Source organism: Crotalus tigris, unplaced genomic scaffold, assembly GCF_016545835.1.
Source record: "Crotalus tigris isolate CLP2741 ecotype Arizona unplaced genomic scaffold, ASM1654583v1 scf7180000018103.2265978, whole genome shotgun sequence".
NCBI lineage: Eukaryota > Metazoa > Chordata > Lepidosauria > Squamata > Viperidae > Crotalus > Crotalus tigris.
Window position 1 is genome coordinate 1,589,919 of NW_024096824.1, and position 20,556 is coordinate 1,610,474.

General features: G+C 40.5%; 1 protein-coding gene across 3 annotated transcripts in view; it reads left to right on the plus strand.

The window, feature by feature from the left end:
• Window positions 1–20,556, plus strand: part of EGFLAM (EGF like, fibronectin type III and laminin G domains) — a 116,249-nt gene that overhangs the window by 55,290 nt on the left and 40,403 nt on the right. For all 3 annotated transcript variants that reach the window (XM_039347928.1, XM_039347927.1, XM_039347929.1), the window contains exons 5-8: window positions 6,299–6,416; window positions 6,983–7,118; window positions 16,630–16,796; window positions 19,512–19,630. In XM_039347928.1, coding sequence (XP_039203862.1) covers window positions 6,299–6,416; window positions 6,983–7,118; window positions 16,630–16,796; window positions 19,512–19,630 — 540 coding nt within the window. The remainder of the gene's footprint in view (window positions 1–6,298; window positions 6,417–6,982; window positions 7,119–16,629; window positions 16,797–19,511; window positions 19,631–20,556) is intronic.

Genomic DNA, 20,556 nt, shown 5'->3' on the forward strand with positions numbered 1-20,556 from the left:
TGATACAAAATGCAGCATTGCTGAGAAAAACTAATCTAAACTCTAACTAAGATATTAATATTGCATTAGTTATTCAATAACATCTACCAAAGATGTTTGGTTTCTGACCCTAGAGGGAAAGCAACATTGGTAGATTTATTTTATTTTATTGCATTCAAATCCATTAAGAAACATTTTTCCAGTTTTGTCTCTGTGGGATTGTATGGCCAAAAAAATAAAGTTTTAGTTTAGCTTATTGCAAGATCTAAGAGTCTGGAAGGGTATAATTCATATAAAAACATGTATGCATAAGGGAGTAGAGGCCATTTGTGAGAATGTGGCAGATTTCCCCTGATTCTTCATCCCTTATAATCCTGTGCACAACACTTATGCCTCACAGATACCTCTATCTCTGGTGAATGCCTAGCATAATGATGGCAAACCTATGGCACGGGTGCCAGAGGTGGCACTCAGAGCCCTCTCTGTGGGCACGCGCACCGTTGCCCCAGTCGTAGGCCTTCAGCTGGGTTTTATAAAACCTTTTCGCTTTAGGCCTCCGCCGCCGTGTGCAAAAAAAAGAGGTTCAATCAATCAGGAAAAAAGAAATCTTGCAAAGTTGGAATTGGTTGATTGAATTTTTTAGTCCCACCCAGTCTGCCTTTACCATTGCAGCCACGTCCAGCCAATGGGTCATACCCAGCCAATGGGCCACACCCAGCTAATAGGCCACACCCACCCAGCACCTGACAATGCATAAGTGGGTTTTGAGTTACAGTTTGGGCATTCGGTCTCTAAAAGGTTCACCATCACTGGCCTAGCAGGACAAAATGTTTATTGGTTTCTGTTTTTCCCTTCATGAGAGATCATATTATTTTAAAGTGAGTGTACTCCAGCAATAGCATGTGGAATAGCAAACTTGAACTTGGGAGTGCAAATCCTGATCTTAGTGAAGAAACAAAACTGTCTTTTATTTTTTCCTATTATTCATCTTGGAAGCATAAATAAAAAAGCAGTGGTTAGGGCTGTATTCATATGATTTTGTCAAGGGAGTTAATGGGGAGAAAAAAAGACCAGCACAGTGAGATTTGGCAGATAACTCACCAGCTTTTTGCACCTGGAAATTCTATTTCAAGTTGTTGTATAATTTTCCATGTACTATGACTAAGATTATAAGTATTTGTAAAGGGGAAGGGAGGGGAAAAAAGGTTTGTAGAAGGAGCTGTCCTAACTGAAATGTCCACACAAATTATTTTAGAACGGACTACTTAGTACTGTAGAAAAGAGAAACAAAATTCAAAATAATCTTGATAGATTAATGAAATGATGTGTCCTCATTAAACTAGAAGAAGAATGATTTGCCGCAATTTTCAATCTTTGACCCTGCATTCTTCAACTTTTTTATTTATTACTTGGAGGAGGACATGGATAGAATGTTTATTTTTCTTTATGAGATTGGCAGAGACACAACATTTGATAGGAGAGTTAATAACCTAGAAGGCAGAAATAAAATTAAAAAAATGATCTTATAGTGGGAGAAGTGGGCTGAGAAAACAACTGAATAAAGATAAATGTAAAGTTTTAAATTAGAACATAGAAATATAATGCCTAGATATAGGACAGTGAATCCATGGTATTTGTGAAAAAGAAATCATGGAATGGTAGTTGTTTGCTAGCAAAAAGCTACAGGAGTTAACATGGTTCCAAAAAATACAAATTTTGAGTTGTATCAGTAGAAGGTAACTTCAAAATCAGGAGAAGGGACAGCATAGTCTGCAGCTGGATAGTGGGCAGAGCAAGAGGCTCAGAAGAAATCCTGCCTAACTTCTTGAGCTGTAAAGGAGATGGCAGGAGAATTGCCAAACTTGCAAGGTTGATGTCAGCCTTACCAGGTAAACCAGACAGGACACATGACCAGATAAGATACAGTAATTCTACTTTATTAGAGAGATACATTGATAGAATATTGAAAGTCTGAAATTTCAATCCTACCCCCATCCCCATCTCCGTTACAGCTTGAGAAACTAGGAAGGATCCATTCTGAGAAGATTGCCCCACTCACTGTTCAGCTGTGGGTTATGCTATCTCTTGTTTGTCGATTCCCTAGGCTGAAAAACTAACTTTGCAACCAGTCCTTGAATGTAGTGATTGTCACATAACTGAGATTTGGGGGGCTTCCGAACTACGTAGTGGGTATTTATAACCAGCACATTGTCCTGCAGTCACACGATTGCCATTTGAGAGCTGAGGTGGCACAGCAGTTAGAGTGCAGTACTGCAGGCCACCTTAGCTGACTGTGTTCAGCAGGTCAGCGGTTCAAATCTCACTGGCTCAAGGTTGACTCAGCCTTCCATCCTTCCGAGGTAGGTAAAATGAGGACCCAGATTGTTGGGGGCAATGTAAATATATATATACATTGCTTACTGGTGTACACCGCTTAGAGAGTGCTTGCACTTAAAGCGGTATATAAGTCTCATGAATAAATAAATAAATAAATAAATAGATTTGGGCACTTCACAGCCAGCTTCTGCCAAATAGAGTCAATGGAGAAGTCAAAAGTAAAACAGCAAGTTGCAGCCATGTGATATCTTGCTTAATGCCTGTGAATGATTTGCTTAATAACCATGGTGGAAATGAAATCATAAGTCCATCACAGTCATGTGATCTCTTGCTTAATGGTCATATCATTTAGTGATGGAGTTGCTAGTCCCAACTATGGTCATTAAATGAGCATTGCCTGTAAGTTTAAATTAATAATATTAATTTTTTTTTACCTTTTGGGCAACAGGGAACTGTCTGCTCTGTATTTTGTACAGAAGTCCCAGTGAATTTTGAAAACTACTGTCATCCATATCTTTTTTTCTTTGAAATATGCCCATCTTTTTCATTTGCTCTTCATAGGACTTGTTTACTTTTTCCTTTCTGTGAAAGTTTATTTATTTCTTAAAATGCAGAGACCAGAACTAAAACAATATTTTAAATACATTCTGACTAATACAGAGCAGAGCAAAAAACAGGTACTTCTAATAAGCTTAAAACAATATTTCTTCTCTATTTTCTTCAGTTTGCAAATTGAGTAAAATAATAAACCCACACAGCATATCCTTCTCATGCTAGTTAAAAGTAATTTCAGACATATATTCATGTCTTGTCATGAATTATTCATATTTAGGTTTATAGTATTTACTTAACAATAATGATGAAATGGGAACTCAGAAGTACAGTATATGCACCCCAGGCTTCTGAGTTGTTCTTCCAACTGTGATATTCAATGATAAAATATTTTTCATATATAGAAAAAGTGATGCTCCTCAGATCATTGCATTGTTGCTTTGTTTGCTCTAGTTGTTTGTTTGCAGTTATACACAGTATCTGTTAGTCTCTTGGCAACCAATTCATTGAAAGTAATTCTCCCAAGCAAAATTCTCAGAATCTTCGTTAGCAGAATAGAAGTGAGATGAAAGGATAGAATTACAAGAATTTTAACAATGGAATTGTTTCTAGTTTAGAACCTATTTATCCCTGAATAATTAGGTTAGGGACTTTTTCCCCCAATCTCTAATCAATTTTTATGTGTTTTTTTCCATAAAGGAGGACCTTGCAGATGGTTTGTTATAAAACCCTTATAAGAATATGAGCCAAGCATTACAGTCACTCATTCTATTGTCCTCCAGTTAATTTCCAAATAATTAGTATGTAATTCAAAAGAATCTGATCAACTACAAATTCTATGAACCTTTCTAGAACAAAATTAATATATAAAATAACTTCTGTTCAGAAGGGAGATAGTATATTATACTTCTAGACATATGAACCAGAATTGAATTTTGGACATTCCCTCTTCAGCAGTTTATTTCAACCTGGTAATTTCCTCCTTATAAGGCATTTCAATAGATATGCAATAATATTTTGGTCAACTAGTTGTAATTTTAGATCTATAGAAATATATTTTACTTATTTATTTAATTATATTGATAATCAGGTGTGATGGCTCAGCAGTTAAAGACATTAAGCTTATCAGCTGGAAAGCTGACAGCTGGGGTTTGAGACCCCACAATGGGTTGAATTCTTGTTACTTGCCCTAGCAAGTAACCTAGCACAATGATGGCAAACCTATGGCACACGTGCCAGAGGCGGCACTCAGAGCCCTCTCTGTGGGCATGCGCGCCATTCCCTGGAGATGGAAACCATCCCTCTTCAACCAGCTGCCCACTAACTCACCGAGGTCCCATTTGGTTGGATGCATCCCAGCATGGCTGGTTTCCCTCCCCCATGTCCCATCCCTCCTGGCCTCGCATGCTCTCCTTTTCCCAGGCACGACCCACTGCATCGCCTCCTCAGCCATTGGCCAGCCTTCCAGCTCAGAGGTGGCTTCTCTGAACTGCTGGTAGTCAGCTGCAGAGCCCCAGAATGCGCCGGTTGAGGGGCCGGCAGGCTGTGGCTGCTGACGAACACTGTCAGACCCATGTGCTTGCTGGCCTCTGTGTTATGGTTCCGGCTAATGAAACACTTCAAAGAACTTCCAGGCATTGATTTTCCTAAAAGTCTTTATTTATGTTACAAAATATCGGCACAGGCATAACGGAGGTATGCCAAGATCTAAATTCTCTTCCCCTGAGCAATTAAATTATCAGCATGTTCCCTCCCTAAATTAGCAGTCATATATCATGTTATCCAATCAGTGTGAAGGTCAAAGGTTTCCTTCCTCTCTCTTTCCCGGGCTTTTCCCCCACCCTCTTCTGCTCTGCATTAACTCTAAAAATACCAGACAGTTCTGCATATTGTCAAAGCAAGAATATACAGTATTTGCAGCGTTGACACTCTGTGTCGGGGGCCGATGGTGTCAGGCAGCCACAATGACACCCCCGCCCTGCCTCACCTCACCCTGCAGGGCGAGCCTCCTGCCCTCCACCCCACCTGCCAGAGACCCCCCGAATCTCCCCCAACCCTGGTCGGCCCCCACAGGCATCCCTCCCCATAAGCAACATTGATGTGACCATGCCCACCTTGGCCACACCCACCCAGTCTGCTCTGACTACCACAGCCATGCCCACCCAATGGGCCACACTCACCTGACACGTGGCAATAAATAAGTGGGTTTTGGGTTGCAGTTTGGGCACTCAGTCTCTAAAAGGTTTGCCATCACTGACCTAGCAGTTCAAAAGCATGAAAATGTGAGTAGATAAATAGGTATCACTTCAGTGAGAAGGTAACAGCATTTCAAGTGCCTCAGTGTATAGTCATGCTGGCCACATGACCATGGAAATGTCTTCAGACAATGCTAGCTCCTAGAGTCTGATACAACTTTACCTTTATATTGATTATCATATTTTAATCTTCAGATTGCTCCAATCTTAACTAACTCTGGATGTAGAGGCAACAAGACAAGACAAACGATATAAAGAAAAATAAATCTTAAATTTAATTACCTCTATCAGGATGCCAAAAGCAATTAAGGGAGGAAGACATGTTTGGATAAATTAAACTTGATTGCAAAGTGTAGGCAAGATTGTGGCCCTCAATACTTTTAAATGAGAAGATCCATCCATCCATCAAATTTAGGTACCATCCATCTCACTCTTAGAGTGTCCTTAGCCATCACTGAGAAGGCTTGTGTCAAGCTCAAAGCACATGTATGATGTTGCCATCGTTATTGTTTCTCAGCTTGCCAACGCACTAGGGGGCAGGAGAGGGGAAAATAGAATACAGACTCCAGACAACAAGAAGTCAGCCCGTGTGAACCAAAGACATTTCAGCAGGTGTTTTCAAACACAGAGAGACACTTTCTTATAACAATATTTTGACATATGATTGGACCATGTTACTTGCACTAATAAGGGGAGGGAGAATTCTATACTTGAATGATAGTCGTTTGCTTTAAACTGTGCCAAAATGATGTACTCAATGAAGTTTTGCATTAAGAGATTGGATTTTTTGATGGTGTTTGCTTGGTTGGGTTCATCAGTCGGAACCTTGACAGCTTGTTTACTGGCTCACAGATCTTGTGACGAGAAGAGATTCTCAACAGGCACTTTTCTAGATATCCAGACCAAATGGGCAGATTCAATTCTGGTAAGGTGTTGCCTGATACACTCTAATGCTGCACCATTTTATAGATACTAAAATGGAATTCCATTGACAGTTGTGTGGTAGACACTCCAATTCCTTATTCCATTTCTTGTGAAGATCTAATTTAGTGTATTGAACATCTTAGTGTGTTCTAACATATGTTTATAAATTGTTATGATTAGCTAAAATTTAATTTTAGCTTTTCATTAAAAAAAAAGCTCTTCATCCCTTTCTGTATTTTTATGCCAAGCAGGAAGTTGTTATTGGAGATCTGAAGCCAGGGACTCTGCATACTGTCAGCATAGGAGCTTATGGTTGGGCAGGAAGAGGCAAAGCCAGCATGCCTAGAAATGTGACAACTCTATCACAAGGTAAATATTATTTGAATAGCTTTCTATTAAGTGTGCTGATTGACACAGAATTCACTGTAGACACTGTAAATGTATTTCAGAAAGATACATAGGACGTCAGGAAAGTTTCAGTACAGTGCAGAAACAGGAATGAGTGAGTTATGGCAATTTCAAAGGAGCCTCTGGTCGGGAGACAGGATGCAATTGTAATTGTGAAAAGAATGATGAGGATTATTAAGGTGTCAAATAAATTTAGTATGATATGACTTAGTATGCCATATGTGGTTCTTTTCAAAAGTCTACACAAAGGCATTTGGAAATTAGTTTATTTTAAATCATAGGGCTTCTTCTGGGCCATAATTATATTTATTTATTCAGAGCAACACTTTCATATGTTAAGTATTTCCCCCTATGAAGGGGAAAAAATGGTGGTATTTTCTATATTAAATAGCAGCAACTTTGCTGAAATTGAAGCAAGAATGGGAAGAAAGTCCAACATTACAGTTTCATGAAAGGTTTTGCTCCTATAAGTATTTCTGAGATTTCCAAAATGTCATAATGTATATAATTGCTTTTCTCCCTCTTAGATAAATGTATGCCTCCAGCTCCACCTAGTCAGCCTCAAGTCATTGTTGTTTCAGACTCAGAGGTTGCTTTATCATGGAAACCAGGGCCAAGTGAAGGAAGTTCTCCAATTGAGTACTACACTGTGGAATTTATCAGGTGATCTTGACTATGTATTAGCATGTAAGCACTTTTTCCATATATGTGGGTTTATGTGTGTTTCAGTCTGATGTCATTAATGTAAGTGAAACTGGTTCTTATTTATTTATTAGTTTAAATGGCTTTGTTTCAGCACGGCTTCAGAGTTCCTTTTGGGTTTTGGACCAAGCCAGTCTTGCTTTTTCTTTGTTGTTTATGATAGATGCATACTCTGGACCTCCACAGTAGCTCATGCAGAGGTCTCCAAAGCTCCACATCTTACAATACAATATGTAAAGGTGGGCTTCTATTTAATCCTAACTCATCTCTGAACTATCTCCTGGCTGTTACTATAGCATTTTTTTCTCTTTCATTTTATTTATTTATTTATTTATTTAAATTTGTTGTTATCCCAACTAGAAGACTCCATTTAAGGATGTATCAGTTAGGTATATAGAAAATTCCCATGTAAACTCATAACTGTATTTTATGTTTATATTGGCTTGCTCCACTGATGGAGTGTTCTCTGTAACAGTGGTGGATGAGATCTTTTGTCTTGAGCAAATTTCAATTTTCTGATCATGGTAGGAACTCCTGTTTTAATACCAGTGTCAGCCATTCAGTCCCATTCCTTTATTGGCAATTAAATTTTTAAAAGGTATAAAATGTAGGCAGATTTTTTTTAAAATTAAGAATGCCTGGTTTCATCCAATTTTTTTTATTAAATGTGTTTATTAGATTTATTAAACAAAAATGTTAGTGACTCATTCCTAGTCTAATTCAGAGGTTGTTTCATTTTGTTTGGTGGGGAAAGTTGGTGTAGTTATGTGGTCTTCTTCAGTTCTATGCTCTTCAGATGGCTATATATTGTGCAGGCGAATTTAGCTGAGTGGTTTTCAGTTTTTTGTTCGTGTAATCTATTCTGAAACTTGCCTTTTCCCATGACACAGAAGACAGTATGATTTGGAAGCCAAAAAGACTGATTTTAAAAATATATATTTATTTCACGCATGGTTCTGAGTCTTTGTTGGGCTGCAATCATTATCCATTGTAAATATTAAGCAAACCAGTGGTTCAACATGGGGATGGTTTTGCTGAAAACCTGAAGTGTCAGTTTTTAGCAAAACCATTGTAAAATATGGTCATGTGACCATGGGGTGTATCAAATGGACATAAATGTGGCTATGTTGTCAAGCACCAGAAGTTTGGTCATATGACTGCAGAAGTGAGCCAAACATTGGAACTTCGAATTCAGGTTGTAAGTGGCCCCAAGGTAGGTCCGTCATAATTTTAAACAGTCACTCAGTGACCAGTTATACCCCAAGGGATACCTGTATTGCTATCCTTGGCATATCACTCAAGGCCACGTGTGGCCCTTGGACTGGAGAAAGTTGCACAGTCCTGCCCAAGATCATACTGGAATTTCCAATATTTCCATGGAAGGTTTTCCATGTATCTCTGTAAGGATCAAGTATGAGGAGGGAAAATAAGAAGCCTATAAAGAATTCTTGCATATGTTATCCTTCTCTTTTTCATGTTTTGTTGTAGCAGAACAGTTCAAATGAATGGCAAAGTATTGTAACTGAGCAGTATTGTGCAATTGCCACTGTGAGTTACTCTTGCCAGTAGGGAATTTCTGTAGCTTGTTTGGTGTCTTGTCCAAACTGGAATCCTCTAGGATTGCTGGCTCCTTGGGAGTCAAGCAAGGATTTAGAATTGGACGTGTTTGCTTATTCTTTTCAAACTGGGCAGGATTCTTCATATGCTCAATGTCATTTTAAGAAGTAGAGGTTTTCAGCAGTGAGGGTAAATGAATCACAATTATTATAAAATGAAGAGAACTATTCAGAAAGTTTAAAGAAAGGGGAACAGACACTCTTAATTACAAGAAACAGAAGAGTCCCTTGGGGTTTGGATCCACATGAAAAACAGAGTAGTCAAATAATTAAATGGCCCTTAGTGGATCAAGGGAATTTGTTAGGAGAAATTTCTTTAAGAAAAAGAAGACAATATTTTACAGTTGAGTCACTTTTTCTTAGTCTGTTTTACAGAGAGTTAGGTTGTTGTTGTTTTTAAAACAAGCCTTTTTGTTGTCTCCTGTAGCTGGAAAAATTGGTTTCTCAAGTTCACAGAACTGGACAAAGCTGAAACAGTTCCAAATTGCTCTCTTTTTTATTTCAGAGTACGCCCTTCTTGCTCAATAGAAATGACCTTCAGATGATTAAATCATTTTTATATTGACTGATTAGAAAAAGCCAGATGAGTCTATTTTGACAGCATCTCTGGACTACAAATAAAGCAAACAAGAAAAAAAAGCCCACACAAAATATCTCTCTTGTGCTACAGTTTTTATTAGAATGCTTCCAAAATGTTTGCAGCTGGTTTCTTATGTAAACAATAGTACATTTAAAACTTGAAAAGTTATTTCCTGCAGTAAATATTTCAAGAATGCCATACTAAATGGGACAGCAATTTAGTCTTATGTATCAAAGTCTTTCAGTCTCTGTTATGTTCAGTCATTTCCGTAGGAACTTTAGCAAGTTCATGGGAGTAAAAATTGCAGTTTTGTCATTTATATTGAACACTGTAGGAATGATCCCATGGGAAAAGGGATAGCCTCTTCCTCCTATTTATCCCTGTAATGCTGAGTGCTCAGCACAGCTAGGATGTTCACATGTCAATAATTTTGTTTTTTTCTCTGCAAGCTTCCAGCAAGTTTGACTCTTATATCCTTTGGACCTGCTTTTGATTTAGCCTCCTTGCTGGACACCAACATTTTAAAATATAGGGTTGAGCAAGCCAAAGAAAACTGTAGCAGAACTTCTTATTGGAGTGAGAATATAGCCAGGGAATGAAAGATGCCTTGACATAAAAGTGACTGGAGAAGAGATGGCCGCTAATTCATCACTGGAGGACAAAAATGTTACACTAAAAAAAAAACTAATTAAAAAAATCCTCATATGAAAATAACCATGATAATGCAGTTTTAGGGTTTTTATTCTCTTCCATATTATTGTAATTATATTGTTGCCTGTATTGAAACAGAGCTATTTTAAAATGCTTTGATAAGTTTAAAAATAATAGCTATAATTTAAATAAACAAAATCTTCTCCTGAATGGCTATATAAACATGCTTAAGTTTCCTAACCAAATCTTATCAATCATCTAGTTTTGTGATTAGCTTTGTGGATCTCAAATTGTATTGACTTGCTTTGACCTCAAACATTCCAGGGAATATTAATATCAGTAAATCACTTTGTTGGCATGTACATGTCTATGATAGCTGTCATATTTGGTAGCTCATTGGACCTTTCTCTCATTAGCCAACAATCATTCTATTAGACTGCAGCAGCAGAAGTTGAACAGCAAGGCCATTCCATCAGCTTGGTGGAGAATGGCAGAGTCCTTTTCTTGATATGTTTCTGTTAAGTCCTTCGCGAAATGGCAATGACACGAGAAGCAGTTGTAGTTCTCAGGAACCTCTTTATTTCTGTTCAGCATACTGGTTACAAGACGCCGACAACGCCCAAATCTCCCTGCCCCTTTTATAGGCGATTCCCGGGCCAAACTGCAACATTTGGCGTGCCTGCACTTGCGCATGCGCGCGAGTGCTGGCGACAGCCAGTCTGGTCCCGAGCAGCTTGCACCTGCCTGGGACTGTTGCAATGCCCCGAGCCTGCTTTCACAGGCTCAGGACATAACACCCTTTCCCCCCCGGCTAAGACTATGATCATACAAATAATAATATACAACCCAATACGACTGTGGAACCCATACTAGCTTTGTACCAGTTATTCCTTTGCTTCTATTGTTCCCCAGTGTTCTATTTTCCTATGTGTACAGGAATACTCTCTGTTAACTCTGTTTTGCCAGTAGGGTTACAAAATCTTCTAAATACTTAGGAGATCTTTTAGCTCTCTGTGACCTCCTGACTTCTGGGTACCTTCCGAGTATCCCTTGACTGAGGGGTGATGTATGCCTGTCCCCCTTGCTAGGCCCTGGTGATCCCCAAGGACTGTGCTCCAATGCCTGGCCTGCTTGCTTGCCCACCGGGCTCGTCAGGCCAGGGCTTCTTTCTTTGTTTGATCTGGTTGTCCTGCCTGGCTGCAGGCTCTCTGGACCTCTTAAGTGACTGTCACTGTTGGGCAACTCTGTAGAACCTCCCAGGTCTGTCCTAGACCTGTCAAGAGGTTGTCTTTCCCCGTGTTCCCGTTCTGTTCCCGGGCTTGCTGGGGTTTCAGTACTGTCCCAAAACTCAGTTGTCCCCTGGGTGATGCCAGAGGTGATGTAGTTGGGATTCAGTTCCTCAACCACCTCCCTGTGTGCTTGCCCCCTTCTAGGGACAGGGGCAGTGTTGGGCCAACTAGACGGACTGTGTGCCAGCTCTCTTGCAGGGTGTGGGTTGTTTGGATGCTCCCGGGTATCCTCCCTGACTGGAGTACTGAGTGATTCGGGTGAGTAGTGATTATGTCCCTGGGGTGACTCCCTGGCTGGAGTAGGCACTGGTGCCTGAGTTCTAGTTGGGCTCCATGAATTCCTGTTTGGAGCACTTGCGGAATCTCGGAATGAGCTGTCTGTAGTTCCCTCGTTAATGATAGGCGGCAGCCTGCACTCTTCCCTTTGCCCAAAGGGGTCCCCCTCCCCCCCTGGAAAAGAACCAGGAGTCTCAGTGGGAAGGTCACGTCTAGTGCGGAGCTGGTCGATGTGTCATCACAGGACACGACCGTCATCCAGGGAAACCTCATAGGACAAAGGACCTGTGACCCTGGACACAGTGGCAGAGACCCATGAATGACCAGGCCCGTAGTTCTGAGTCCAAACCGGGGCACCCACAAGCAGTTGTCTAGGTGCCCTGGGGTGTGTGATTGTGGAAGGTAGTCTGTCCGGGTGCAACCGGTCAAGCTTGGTAGTCAGTTTGCGCCCCCAACGAAGTTCAGCTGGGCTCCTCCCAGTAGAAGTGGAAGGTGTAGTGCGATAAGAAAGGAGGAAGTCAGCCAACCTGTGATGCCAGTCTCCATAGGTAATTTTCTTCAAAGCGTCCTTGGTGATGCGAACCATGCGTTCAGCCATACCGTTGGTGGACGGGTGGAAAGGCACAGAGGTGGCATGACGAATCATGTTGGCCTGTAAGAAAGCTTGGAATTCGGAAGAAGTGAATTGAGGGCCATTGTCAGATACGAGGACATCAGGAAGCCCGTGTGCAGCAAAAATCCCCCTCAGTACTTGAATAGTCTTTGCAGTGGTGGTGGAAGAGACAGGTACAGCCTCAAGCCATTTTGAATGGCTGTCAACCAGGACCAAGAAGAATTGACCCTGAAAGGGTCCAGCGTAGTCAATGTGCACCCTAGACCATGGAGACTGTGTTTCCTCCCATCTATGTACAGGAGCTTGGGGCATTTCAGGCCGTGAGCGCTGACAAAGGTGGCATGCATGCACCTTAGCCTCATTGTCTCTGTCTAACCCAGGCCACCACAAATGGCTGCGCACAAGCGCTTTCATACGTACAATGCCAGGATGACCCTCGTGGAGGGAACCTAAGACCCTAGTCCTCATTGAGGCAGGGATGACAACTCTGCTCCCCCAAAGCAGACAACCCTGGAAAGTGAATAACTCATTCCTTTTGGACCAGAAACTCTGAAACTCAGTGCCTGGACAGCTCTCTGGCCATCCAGATAAAACCCCAGATAGGACACGAGAAAGTGTGAGATCTGTGGCTGATTCAGCAGCCACATCCCTGGCATCTAAAGGGGACTCAGGCAAGGCCTGAATGGAGAGGATATTGATTGTTGGTGCAGGGTCAGCCTCTATTACTGGCAGGGGTAATCTACTGAGGCCGTCAGCGTGGCCCATTTCTTTCCCAGGTTTGTGAAATAAGGAAAAATCATAGGCAGACAGAAAGATAGACCATCTCAGCATTCTGGGGGAGATGATTTGGGGAGTTTGTTTATGTATGGTAAACAGCCCCAACAAAGGCTTATGGTCAGTGAAGACCGTGAAATGCCTGCCATATAGGAAATCATGGAACTTTTTGATTCCAGCAACAACAGCTAAAGCTTCCCTGTCAATTTGAGCATAATTTCGCTCTGCAGAAGACAAGGTTCTGGAGTAATATGCAACAGGAACCTGAGTTCCATCTGGTCTGAGGTGGCTTAGTACGGCTCCCACCCCATAAGGAGAAGCATCACAAGTGATGCACACAGGAAGGGATTCATTGAAATGTGCAAGCACACTGTTAGAAGTGAGTAAGGCCTTAACCTCATTGAAACTTGCTTCGTGTTTTTGTGACCACTGCCACACTGCCTGTTTGTCCAGGAGCCTATGAAGAGGCTCGGCTACACTAGCCTTGCTTGGAAGGAAGAAGTTGTAAAAGTTCAGAAGGCCCAGAAAGGCCTGTGGTTCGGCCTTGGACTTTGGCCTAGGAGCATGCATAATAGCTTTCAATTTGGATTCAGCAGGGTTAATCCCGGCAGCATCAATTTTGAATCCTAGAAAATCTGTAGAAGGCACCCCAATTTTACATTTGTCCTTCTTAAGTTTGAGGCCCGTTTTCCTGAACCTCAGCAGGACAGCCCTTAATCTCTCAGCTAAGTTGTGTGTAGAGTCTCCAGCAATTAAGACATCATCAAAATAGGGGCAAACCCCTGGTATACCCCGTAGTGTGTTTTCCATTATGCTTTGGAAAATTCCAGGAGCAACATTTACTCCAAATTGTAACCTCTTTACCTTGAATGCCCCCCTGTGGGTCACAATGGTTTGAGCTACAGCAGCAGCAGCATCAACAGGTAACTGTTGATACGCCTGAGCTAGGTCAAGCTTTGCAAAAACACGCCCCCCCTTGAGGGAGGCCAGAATATGACTGACCACGGGAACAGGATAGGCATGTTGCTGCAATGCCTTATTCAGAGTGCATTTGTAATCTGCACATATGCGAATGTCCCCATTTGCCTTAAGAGGCGTGACAATGGGGGTCTCCCAAGGACTGGAGTCGACAGGTTCTAAAACTCCTTGCTGAATCAATTTGTCTAATTCGGTGTCAATTTTACCTTTCAAGGCAAAAGGAACCCTTCTTGCTTTAATTCTAATAGGGTTGACAGTGGGGTCTAATTTCAGTGACACAGGGGGTCCTTTGTACGTGCCCAGCTGTGGGCTGAAAACATCTGCAAATTCTTTGCAGACTTCTTGTAGGTCTACTGTTTGCAAGCTATTGAGCCCTGTGACGTGTATTCCCAAGGCCTCAAACCAATCGAGTCCTATGAGACTCGTTCGCTCACCCCCTACTACTATTACATCTAGTGGACCTTCAAAATCCTTATACTGTACGTTAAGGGTGGCCTCCCCCTTAACACACACTCTGGAGTTTTGAAAGTCTGTTAACACAATGTCGGAAGGCCTCAGCTTGGCCTGAAATCCGCTGCCAGAACAAATCTTCCTAAACGTGTGCATGGAAATGATTGAAAGTGCAGACCCCGTATCCAGTTCCATAGCCAATGGAACCCCTTGTAGCTTCACTTTAAGTGACAGCTTTTTCTTAATGGGCTTGTGTGTGCCTGTCCTATAAATGCTTCTTCGCGAAGCACAGAAACCCATCCTGTTTTGGCTGGGGACCCTGGTACCTTTCAGGCGCAATTCTTCCCGTGGTTGTACCTTCTGATGGCCCAGACACACAGCTGCAATGTGTCCCTGTTTTCCGCATGCCCTACAGATAGCGGAGCGGAATCTACAGTCAGTCCTCTTGTGGCGACCTCCACACCCGAGGCACTTGGGGAGAGCTGAAGAGCTTTCCTTCTGTTTCCCTTCTTTCGTGGGGTAGAGACGGTCTACTTCATCATCAGGATCCTCCTCTGGGTTCCTTTGGACTCCTTCCTGGTGCACAGACACAGCTTCTGGAGTGCTTCTGATCGACCTCATGTTCTTGATGGTGCCGCCCGCTGCCTCTTCTGCAGTAACCTCTCTCAAGGCATCTTGGAATGATAAGTCTTCTTTAGCGAAAAGTCTCTGCTGCAATTCTCTATGCCTCAGTCCGCATACAAATCTGTCTCTCAGCCGTTCTTCTAGATCCTTGAACTCGCAGTGTTTAGCGGCTTTTCTCAGCGCAGCAATATATTCTTTGGCTGATTCTCCGGGTCGCTGATCCCTCTGTTCGAAGGTGTGGCGCCAAGCAATGACGGACAACTTGGGCTGGATGTGTTCCTTTAGTAGTTTTTTGAGATCTGTGTAGTTAACAGATTCTAGAGGTACAGGTGCTGCTATGTTTTCAGCGATTTCGAATGCGTCTTGACCGCAAACGCACAGCAGGGTGGCGGCTTTTAAACTATCTTCTCTTACTTGATTGACTTTAAGATAGTTTTCACCCTGGCTACGTAGGACTCCCATCTTTATGGATGCGAGACATCGAATTCTGAAAGTCTTCCAACTTTTGCCATTTTTGTAGAAAAGGAAGGGTCTATCAGCCAGCTTACCCCCGATGTTCGCTGGATTGGCGGGCAGCCGCTGAGTTAACGCCGTTCCTACTGCTCAGGACTCTAGGGTAAGCTTACACCTGTCTTCAGTCGATGTAAGGCAATCCCACCCTCGTCGCCAGTGTTAAGTCCTTCGCGAAATGGCAATGACACGAGAAGCAGTTGTAGTTCTCAGGAACCTCTTTATTTCTGTTCAGCATACTGGTTACAAGACGCCGACAACGCCCAAATCTCCCTGCCCCTTTTATAGGCGATTCCCGGGCCAAACTGCAACATTTGGCGCACCAGTCTGGTCCCGGGCAGCTTGCACCTGCCCGGGACCATTGCAATGCCCCAAGCCTGCTTTCACAGGCTCAGGACATAACAGTTTTCATTCCAGCTAACTAACCTTGACTTGGCCTCTGAGTGGTACTTTGCTCCCAACAGTAGGTGGGACCAGCAAAAAGAGATTAATGGCTGAGGACATTAAAAATATTTAATTTAATTAACTTTCAAATGTAATTTAATTCAAATTAATTCAATAGAGTTAAAAGTGATTTTGCCGCATACATCTATTTTTTTTTCTTCTGTTACATAAAAATGTGATGATTTATTTAAGGGTTTTTAGAAATGTATTAAAAATCCCTTGGGACTGGTATCTGTGTTATGATATCTATTGTAAGCACTGATGCCCAGGGTCCGTCTCTTTTCTTCTTCCTGTTCCTTTTTCTTTTTCTATTGGCCCATTTAAGTTTTAAGTCTGTGGGGAGGAACCACCTTATTGTACTGATTGCATGCAAATTGCTTTTCAGATGGTGAATGGGTTATCAATGTTTTAAATAAATAATTCTTCTGTGGTTGTTGTTGTTGTTTTGCATGAGAATTGGATCTGAGGTTTATGCATACCAAAATCAAAACAATCAGGAGACACCAACCAGCGTAAAACCCTCAAATCACGTAATTAAATTTCACATTCACTATTCCTATTAGAACAGCAAATTTAGCCAATGTTCAATATTGGCAAATGTTTAGCTCTTGCTAATTGACTAAGCTCACTTTAATTACATTTTGGACTCTTTGTTCATCCCAATCAGACCCGATTTTGATACCAAATGGACAGCAATTAGAGAGCAGATCCAGATGGACTCTATGATCCTGAAGGGGCTAACTCCAAACGACAAGTATCGGTTTGCTATCCGAGCTACAAATTCATATGGGTCCAGCCTGCCAAGCATTGCCAGTGATATAATCAGAATGTTCCGTGAGTAGACAACCTTATATTGCTGAGCATTGAAAATGTTGTGGCTGGTAACTTTCCCTGGCTACTGACTATTTAAAAAATAGTCAACTTTCCCTGCTGCCTTCATTTCCTCAACATATGACTTATGAAAATGCCAAACATAGATATATTTCAAGAAAACCAACCCCTCTTCTTCTTTCGTAACTATAGTTCATAGTTAAACATGGCACATGTGTGGAACAATAACAGTTTGCGGGGCAGATTAAATGCTGCAGAGCATTCATCAGAATAATTATTCTTTAGAAATAAAAGATAAAATAAAAGTAAGATCCCAAATGTTTAGAACTGTAATATTAAGAATCTGTTATTTTTTGTATGTTATCACCTATACTATTTTTAACCCAAACCTTCTTTTCATTAGATTCTTTATCTTTTCCTTTTTTTATTTTCATAGCTCTTTATTCTGGTAGCATTAGACTAGGTTTCATATGAATTGTCCTGATTATTTTGATTTCTTGTGTTTAAAATTTAACTTCCAAAGCGAATGTTTATGAAAACCTCCTGAAGATATAATCATCATTTATATCTTTGCCCAGAAGGTCATAAACCTTGTTACTGGGTGCACATTTTTTCTGACATCCTGTTTATCTGTACATGAAAATATTTTCAGAACTTTCACAACCAAGGGTGAGAAATTTGATGTAGGCTATTTTCTAAAGCAAGGAAATAATGGTTGATGATTCCCACAATATTAATGTGTTACTGAGAAATCCAGTGTAACCTTCATCACTCTTTCCTTGAACCAATCCACTTGAGGGATAAGAGAAGCAGATTTGATTCACAGTGACTGGTATTATGCAAAACACTGGGCAACTAACAAGTTTAACCTGCGCTAGTGACATCTCTAGTCCAATCCTTCTTAAAGAGATTATTAATTCCCATTTATGCGTAGGAAGAATAGTAACAATCGCCTTTGGAAACATGGCTAACAAAGAAGGAAAAAAACTGCCATTCACCAGTTCTGTTTCATTCAATCTTTAGCATAAGGAGAACTTGAGTGCATAAAGATATTTATATTCAATAAAAATGTCCTTAATATTTACAATGTGAGCATTTCAGTCTCTCTGTATCATTCCATCATAATGGCATTTTGCAAATAATAATACCAATGAAAGTAAAATACTTTGGTGAGCACACTTTGAGATTCTAGTATATGAGATAATCTTTATTTGGTGACAGATTACTACAGTACATGAGCATAGCAGGGCTGCTACACATATCCAGTGGATTAGTAAAATTAATTAGTAACACTAATGTTTCCACTCCCAAGGCCAAGAAGTTAGTCACTGGACACTGAGACATTTTTTTTTTTCATTTAGTTATAGCCATTAGACAGAATCCCATTCTGTAGACTAAGACTTCAACTATTTTCCAAATATAACTAACTTCTGAAATTAACTCTTTAATAGCAATAGCACTTAGACTTATATATTGCTTCACAGTGCTTTACAGCCTTCTCTAAGTGGTTTACAGAGTCAGCATATTGCCCCCAACAATCTGGGTCCTTAATAAGATGGCTTCAGAACTTTTTGAAGTTCTTGAACTGAATTGCCACCTAAGTTAGCAATAGGAAAAAGACTTAACCAGGTTCTTACTTGTTAGGATTGAATTGATTAACATAACCCTTATTAGTTGTTAGAATGGATGTTTTTTTTTTTAAATTATGGCTACACAAATGGGAGTGTGCCTTAAGAGTGCTAATGTTCATTGCACACTAAGGATCTGTACAAAAATAAGTTCCAATAGGCTATAGGATGTCCTTCATGGCACTTTTAAAACATTGGATAATTCAAGAATGAAATATATTTCCCTAGCACTGCTCTGTTAAGCTCATAAAGTATTTCTAATATTGGGAATGCAATATCTATATCTATTTTAAATAATCAGCTTTAAAGAAAACCATAAAAGAACACAACTAAAATAGGAGAGGAAAATGCAAAAAAGCCATTTTAAAAGTAATAATAACGCAAAGGAGGCAAACCAAGTAAAAACTTGCATTATATATATATTACTTGCACAAAATTAATACAATCTTTGCCTTTATCCATCATCTGGATAAGGGCAAAGGCCAAATCTTTACAAATAATCAGAACGTAAACCCGAAGCCAGTGGCTCTGAACTTTTTTGACACCAGGGACTGGTTTCTTGGAAGACAATTTTTCCATGAATGGGGGTGGGTGTGGGGAATGGTTTTGGTTGCACTTGCTTACCCACTGCTCACCTCCAGCTGTGCAGCTCGGTTCCTAACAGGGGCCTCCAGAGGTTAGAAACCCCTGCCCTAAACTATTGCAAAATGAAGTGATTTATGAAATGATTTTCATGATTTATAAATTGTGTTCATATTAAGCAAAAAAATCAGAATTTTAATGTACAACTGTTTCATCAATGCCCCCAAAGATATGTTGAACTGACTTTCATTTACACTGTGTAAATCTCTTATTTGTTACAGACTAGAATAATTATTGTTTTCTGGAATCATATCTGGAACTTCTTCTTTGTTTGCACAAGTAAATTAAGGTTAATCTTGCCAATGTTTGGTATTATAAAGGGAGAATTATGCATTATTTCCCAAAGAAATTCCCCCCCCCAAAGCCAGTTTTAGTGCATTTACCTTATATGAAAGTGACACTATGTCAAAAACATACATTTGTGACTATGCCAGTTTTATCTTCTCAGACCCGGAAGAGTTAGGGAGTGGAAGCTACGGACATCCATACATGACTGAGTCTGGAAATGGTGATGATGATGATGGAATTGACATTGATGATTCAGACTCTGACATTTATATCGATGAGGTACATACGTCTCACTCTGGCATTTTGGTTGCTTAACATTTTTAGTGCAATATTTAAACAAGAACACCTAAATAGAGATCAAATACAAGTCTATCAACAAATATACACTCTGATGCTATATTAACTATTCGTTTGCATTTGACTCAGTCTGAACATTTTCTTCCTTTCCTGATCCTCTGAAGCCTTTGATTTTTTTTCCAGACTTATTTGTTTTTACTGAAACAAACTGAATGAGGGGGAAGAGAGTAATTGCTTCAAAGGGAAGCTGAGCAGAGTTTTCCTTTACGCCACTGAAGTCTGCCTTTTGCATAACTTCTGTTTCATTTATACTGTACTAACTTTATTTCAATCAAAAGTACTTCAAAATTCTCCTCCCCCTTCTACTAGCTGAAGAAGCTCACCATTAGTAGAGGAAGAAATACATTATTCTTTTTTTCATATTTTTTAAATTGCAGTAGTGCAGTATGTAGCAGCTACCCAGGCCACCTTTGTCATTAGACAGAATGAGGTGGTAGATTCAGGTGATGGATGCTATGGGGCAGGAGCAATAGCAAAGCTCTGGAAGCAAGAACAGTCTGATGTGTGATACCTTAAGCTAGTGTGTTATCTTCAAGTGTAGTAGAGGATACTTTTCTATTGGCACTGTTGAATAGTCAGCTCAATTGTTAACCTACTTGGGCTCTAGAGGCAGAAAACTTTGGATTTAATCCTTTGCATCAAAGTCTTTTGTTATTTGCATCAAAGACCATCTTTCTGGGAAATTAGATAGTGGCCATCATTTAAATACAGGTAGTCCTTGATATATAACACTTCATTTAATGAGCGTTCAAAGTTACAACACCACTGAAAAAAGTGGCTTATGACCGGTTTTCACACTTTCACACTGTTGTAGCATCCCCAGGATCAGGTGATCAAAATTCATATTC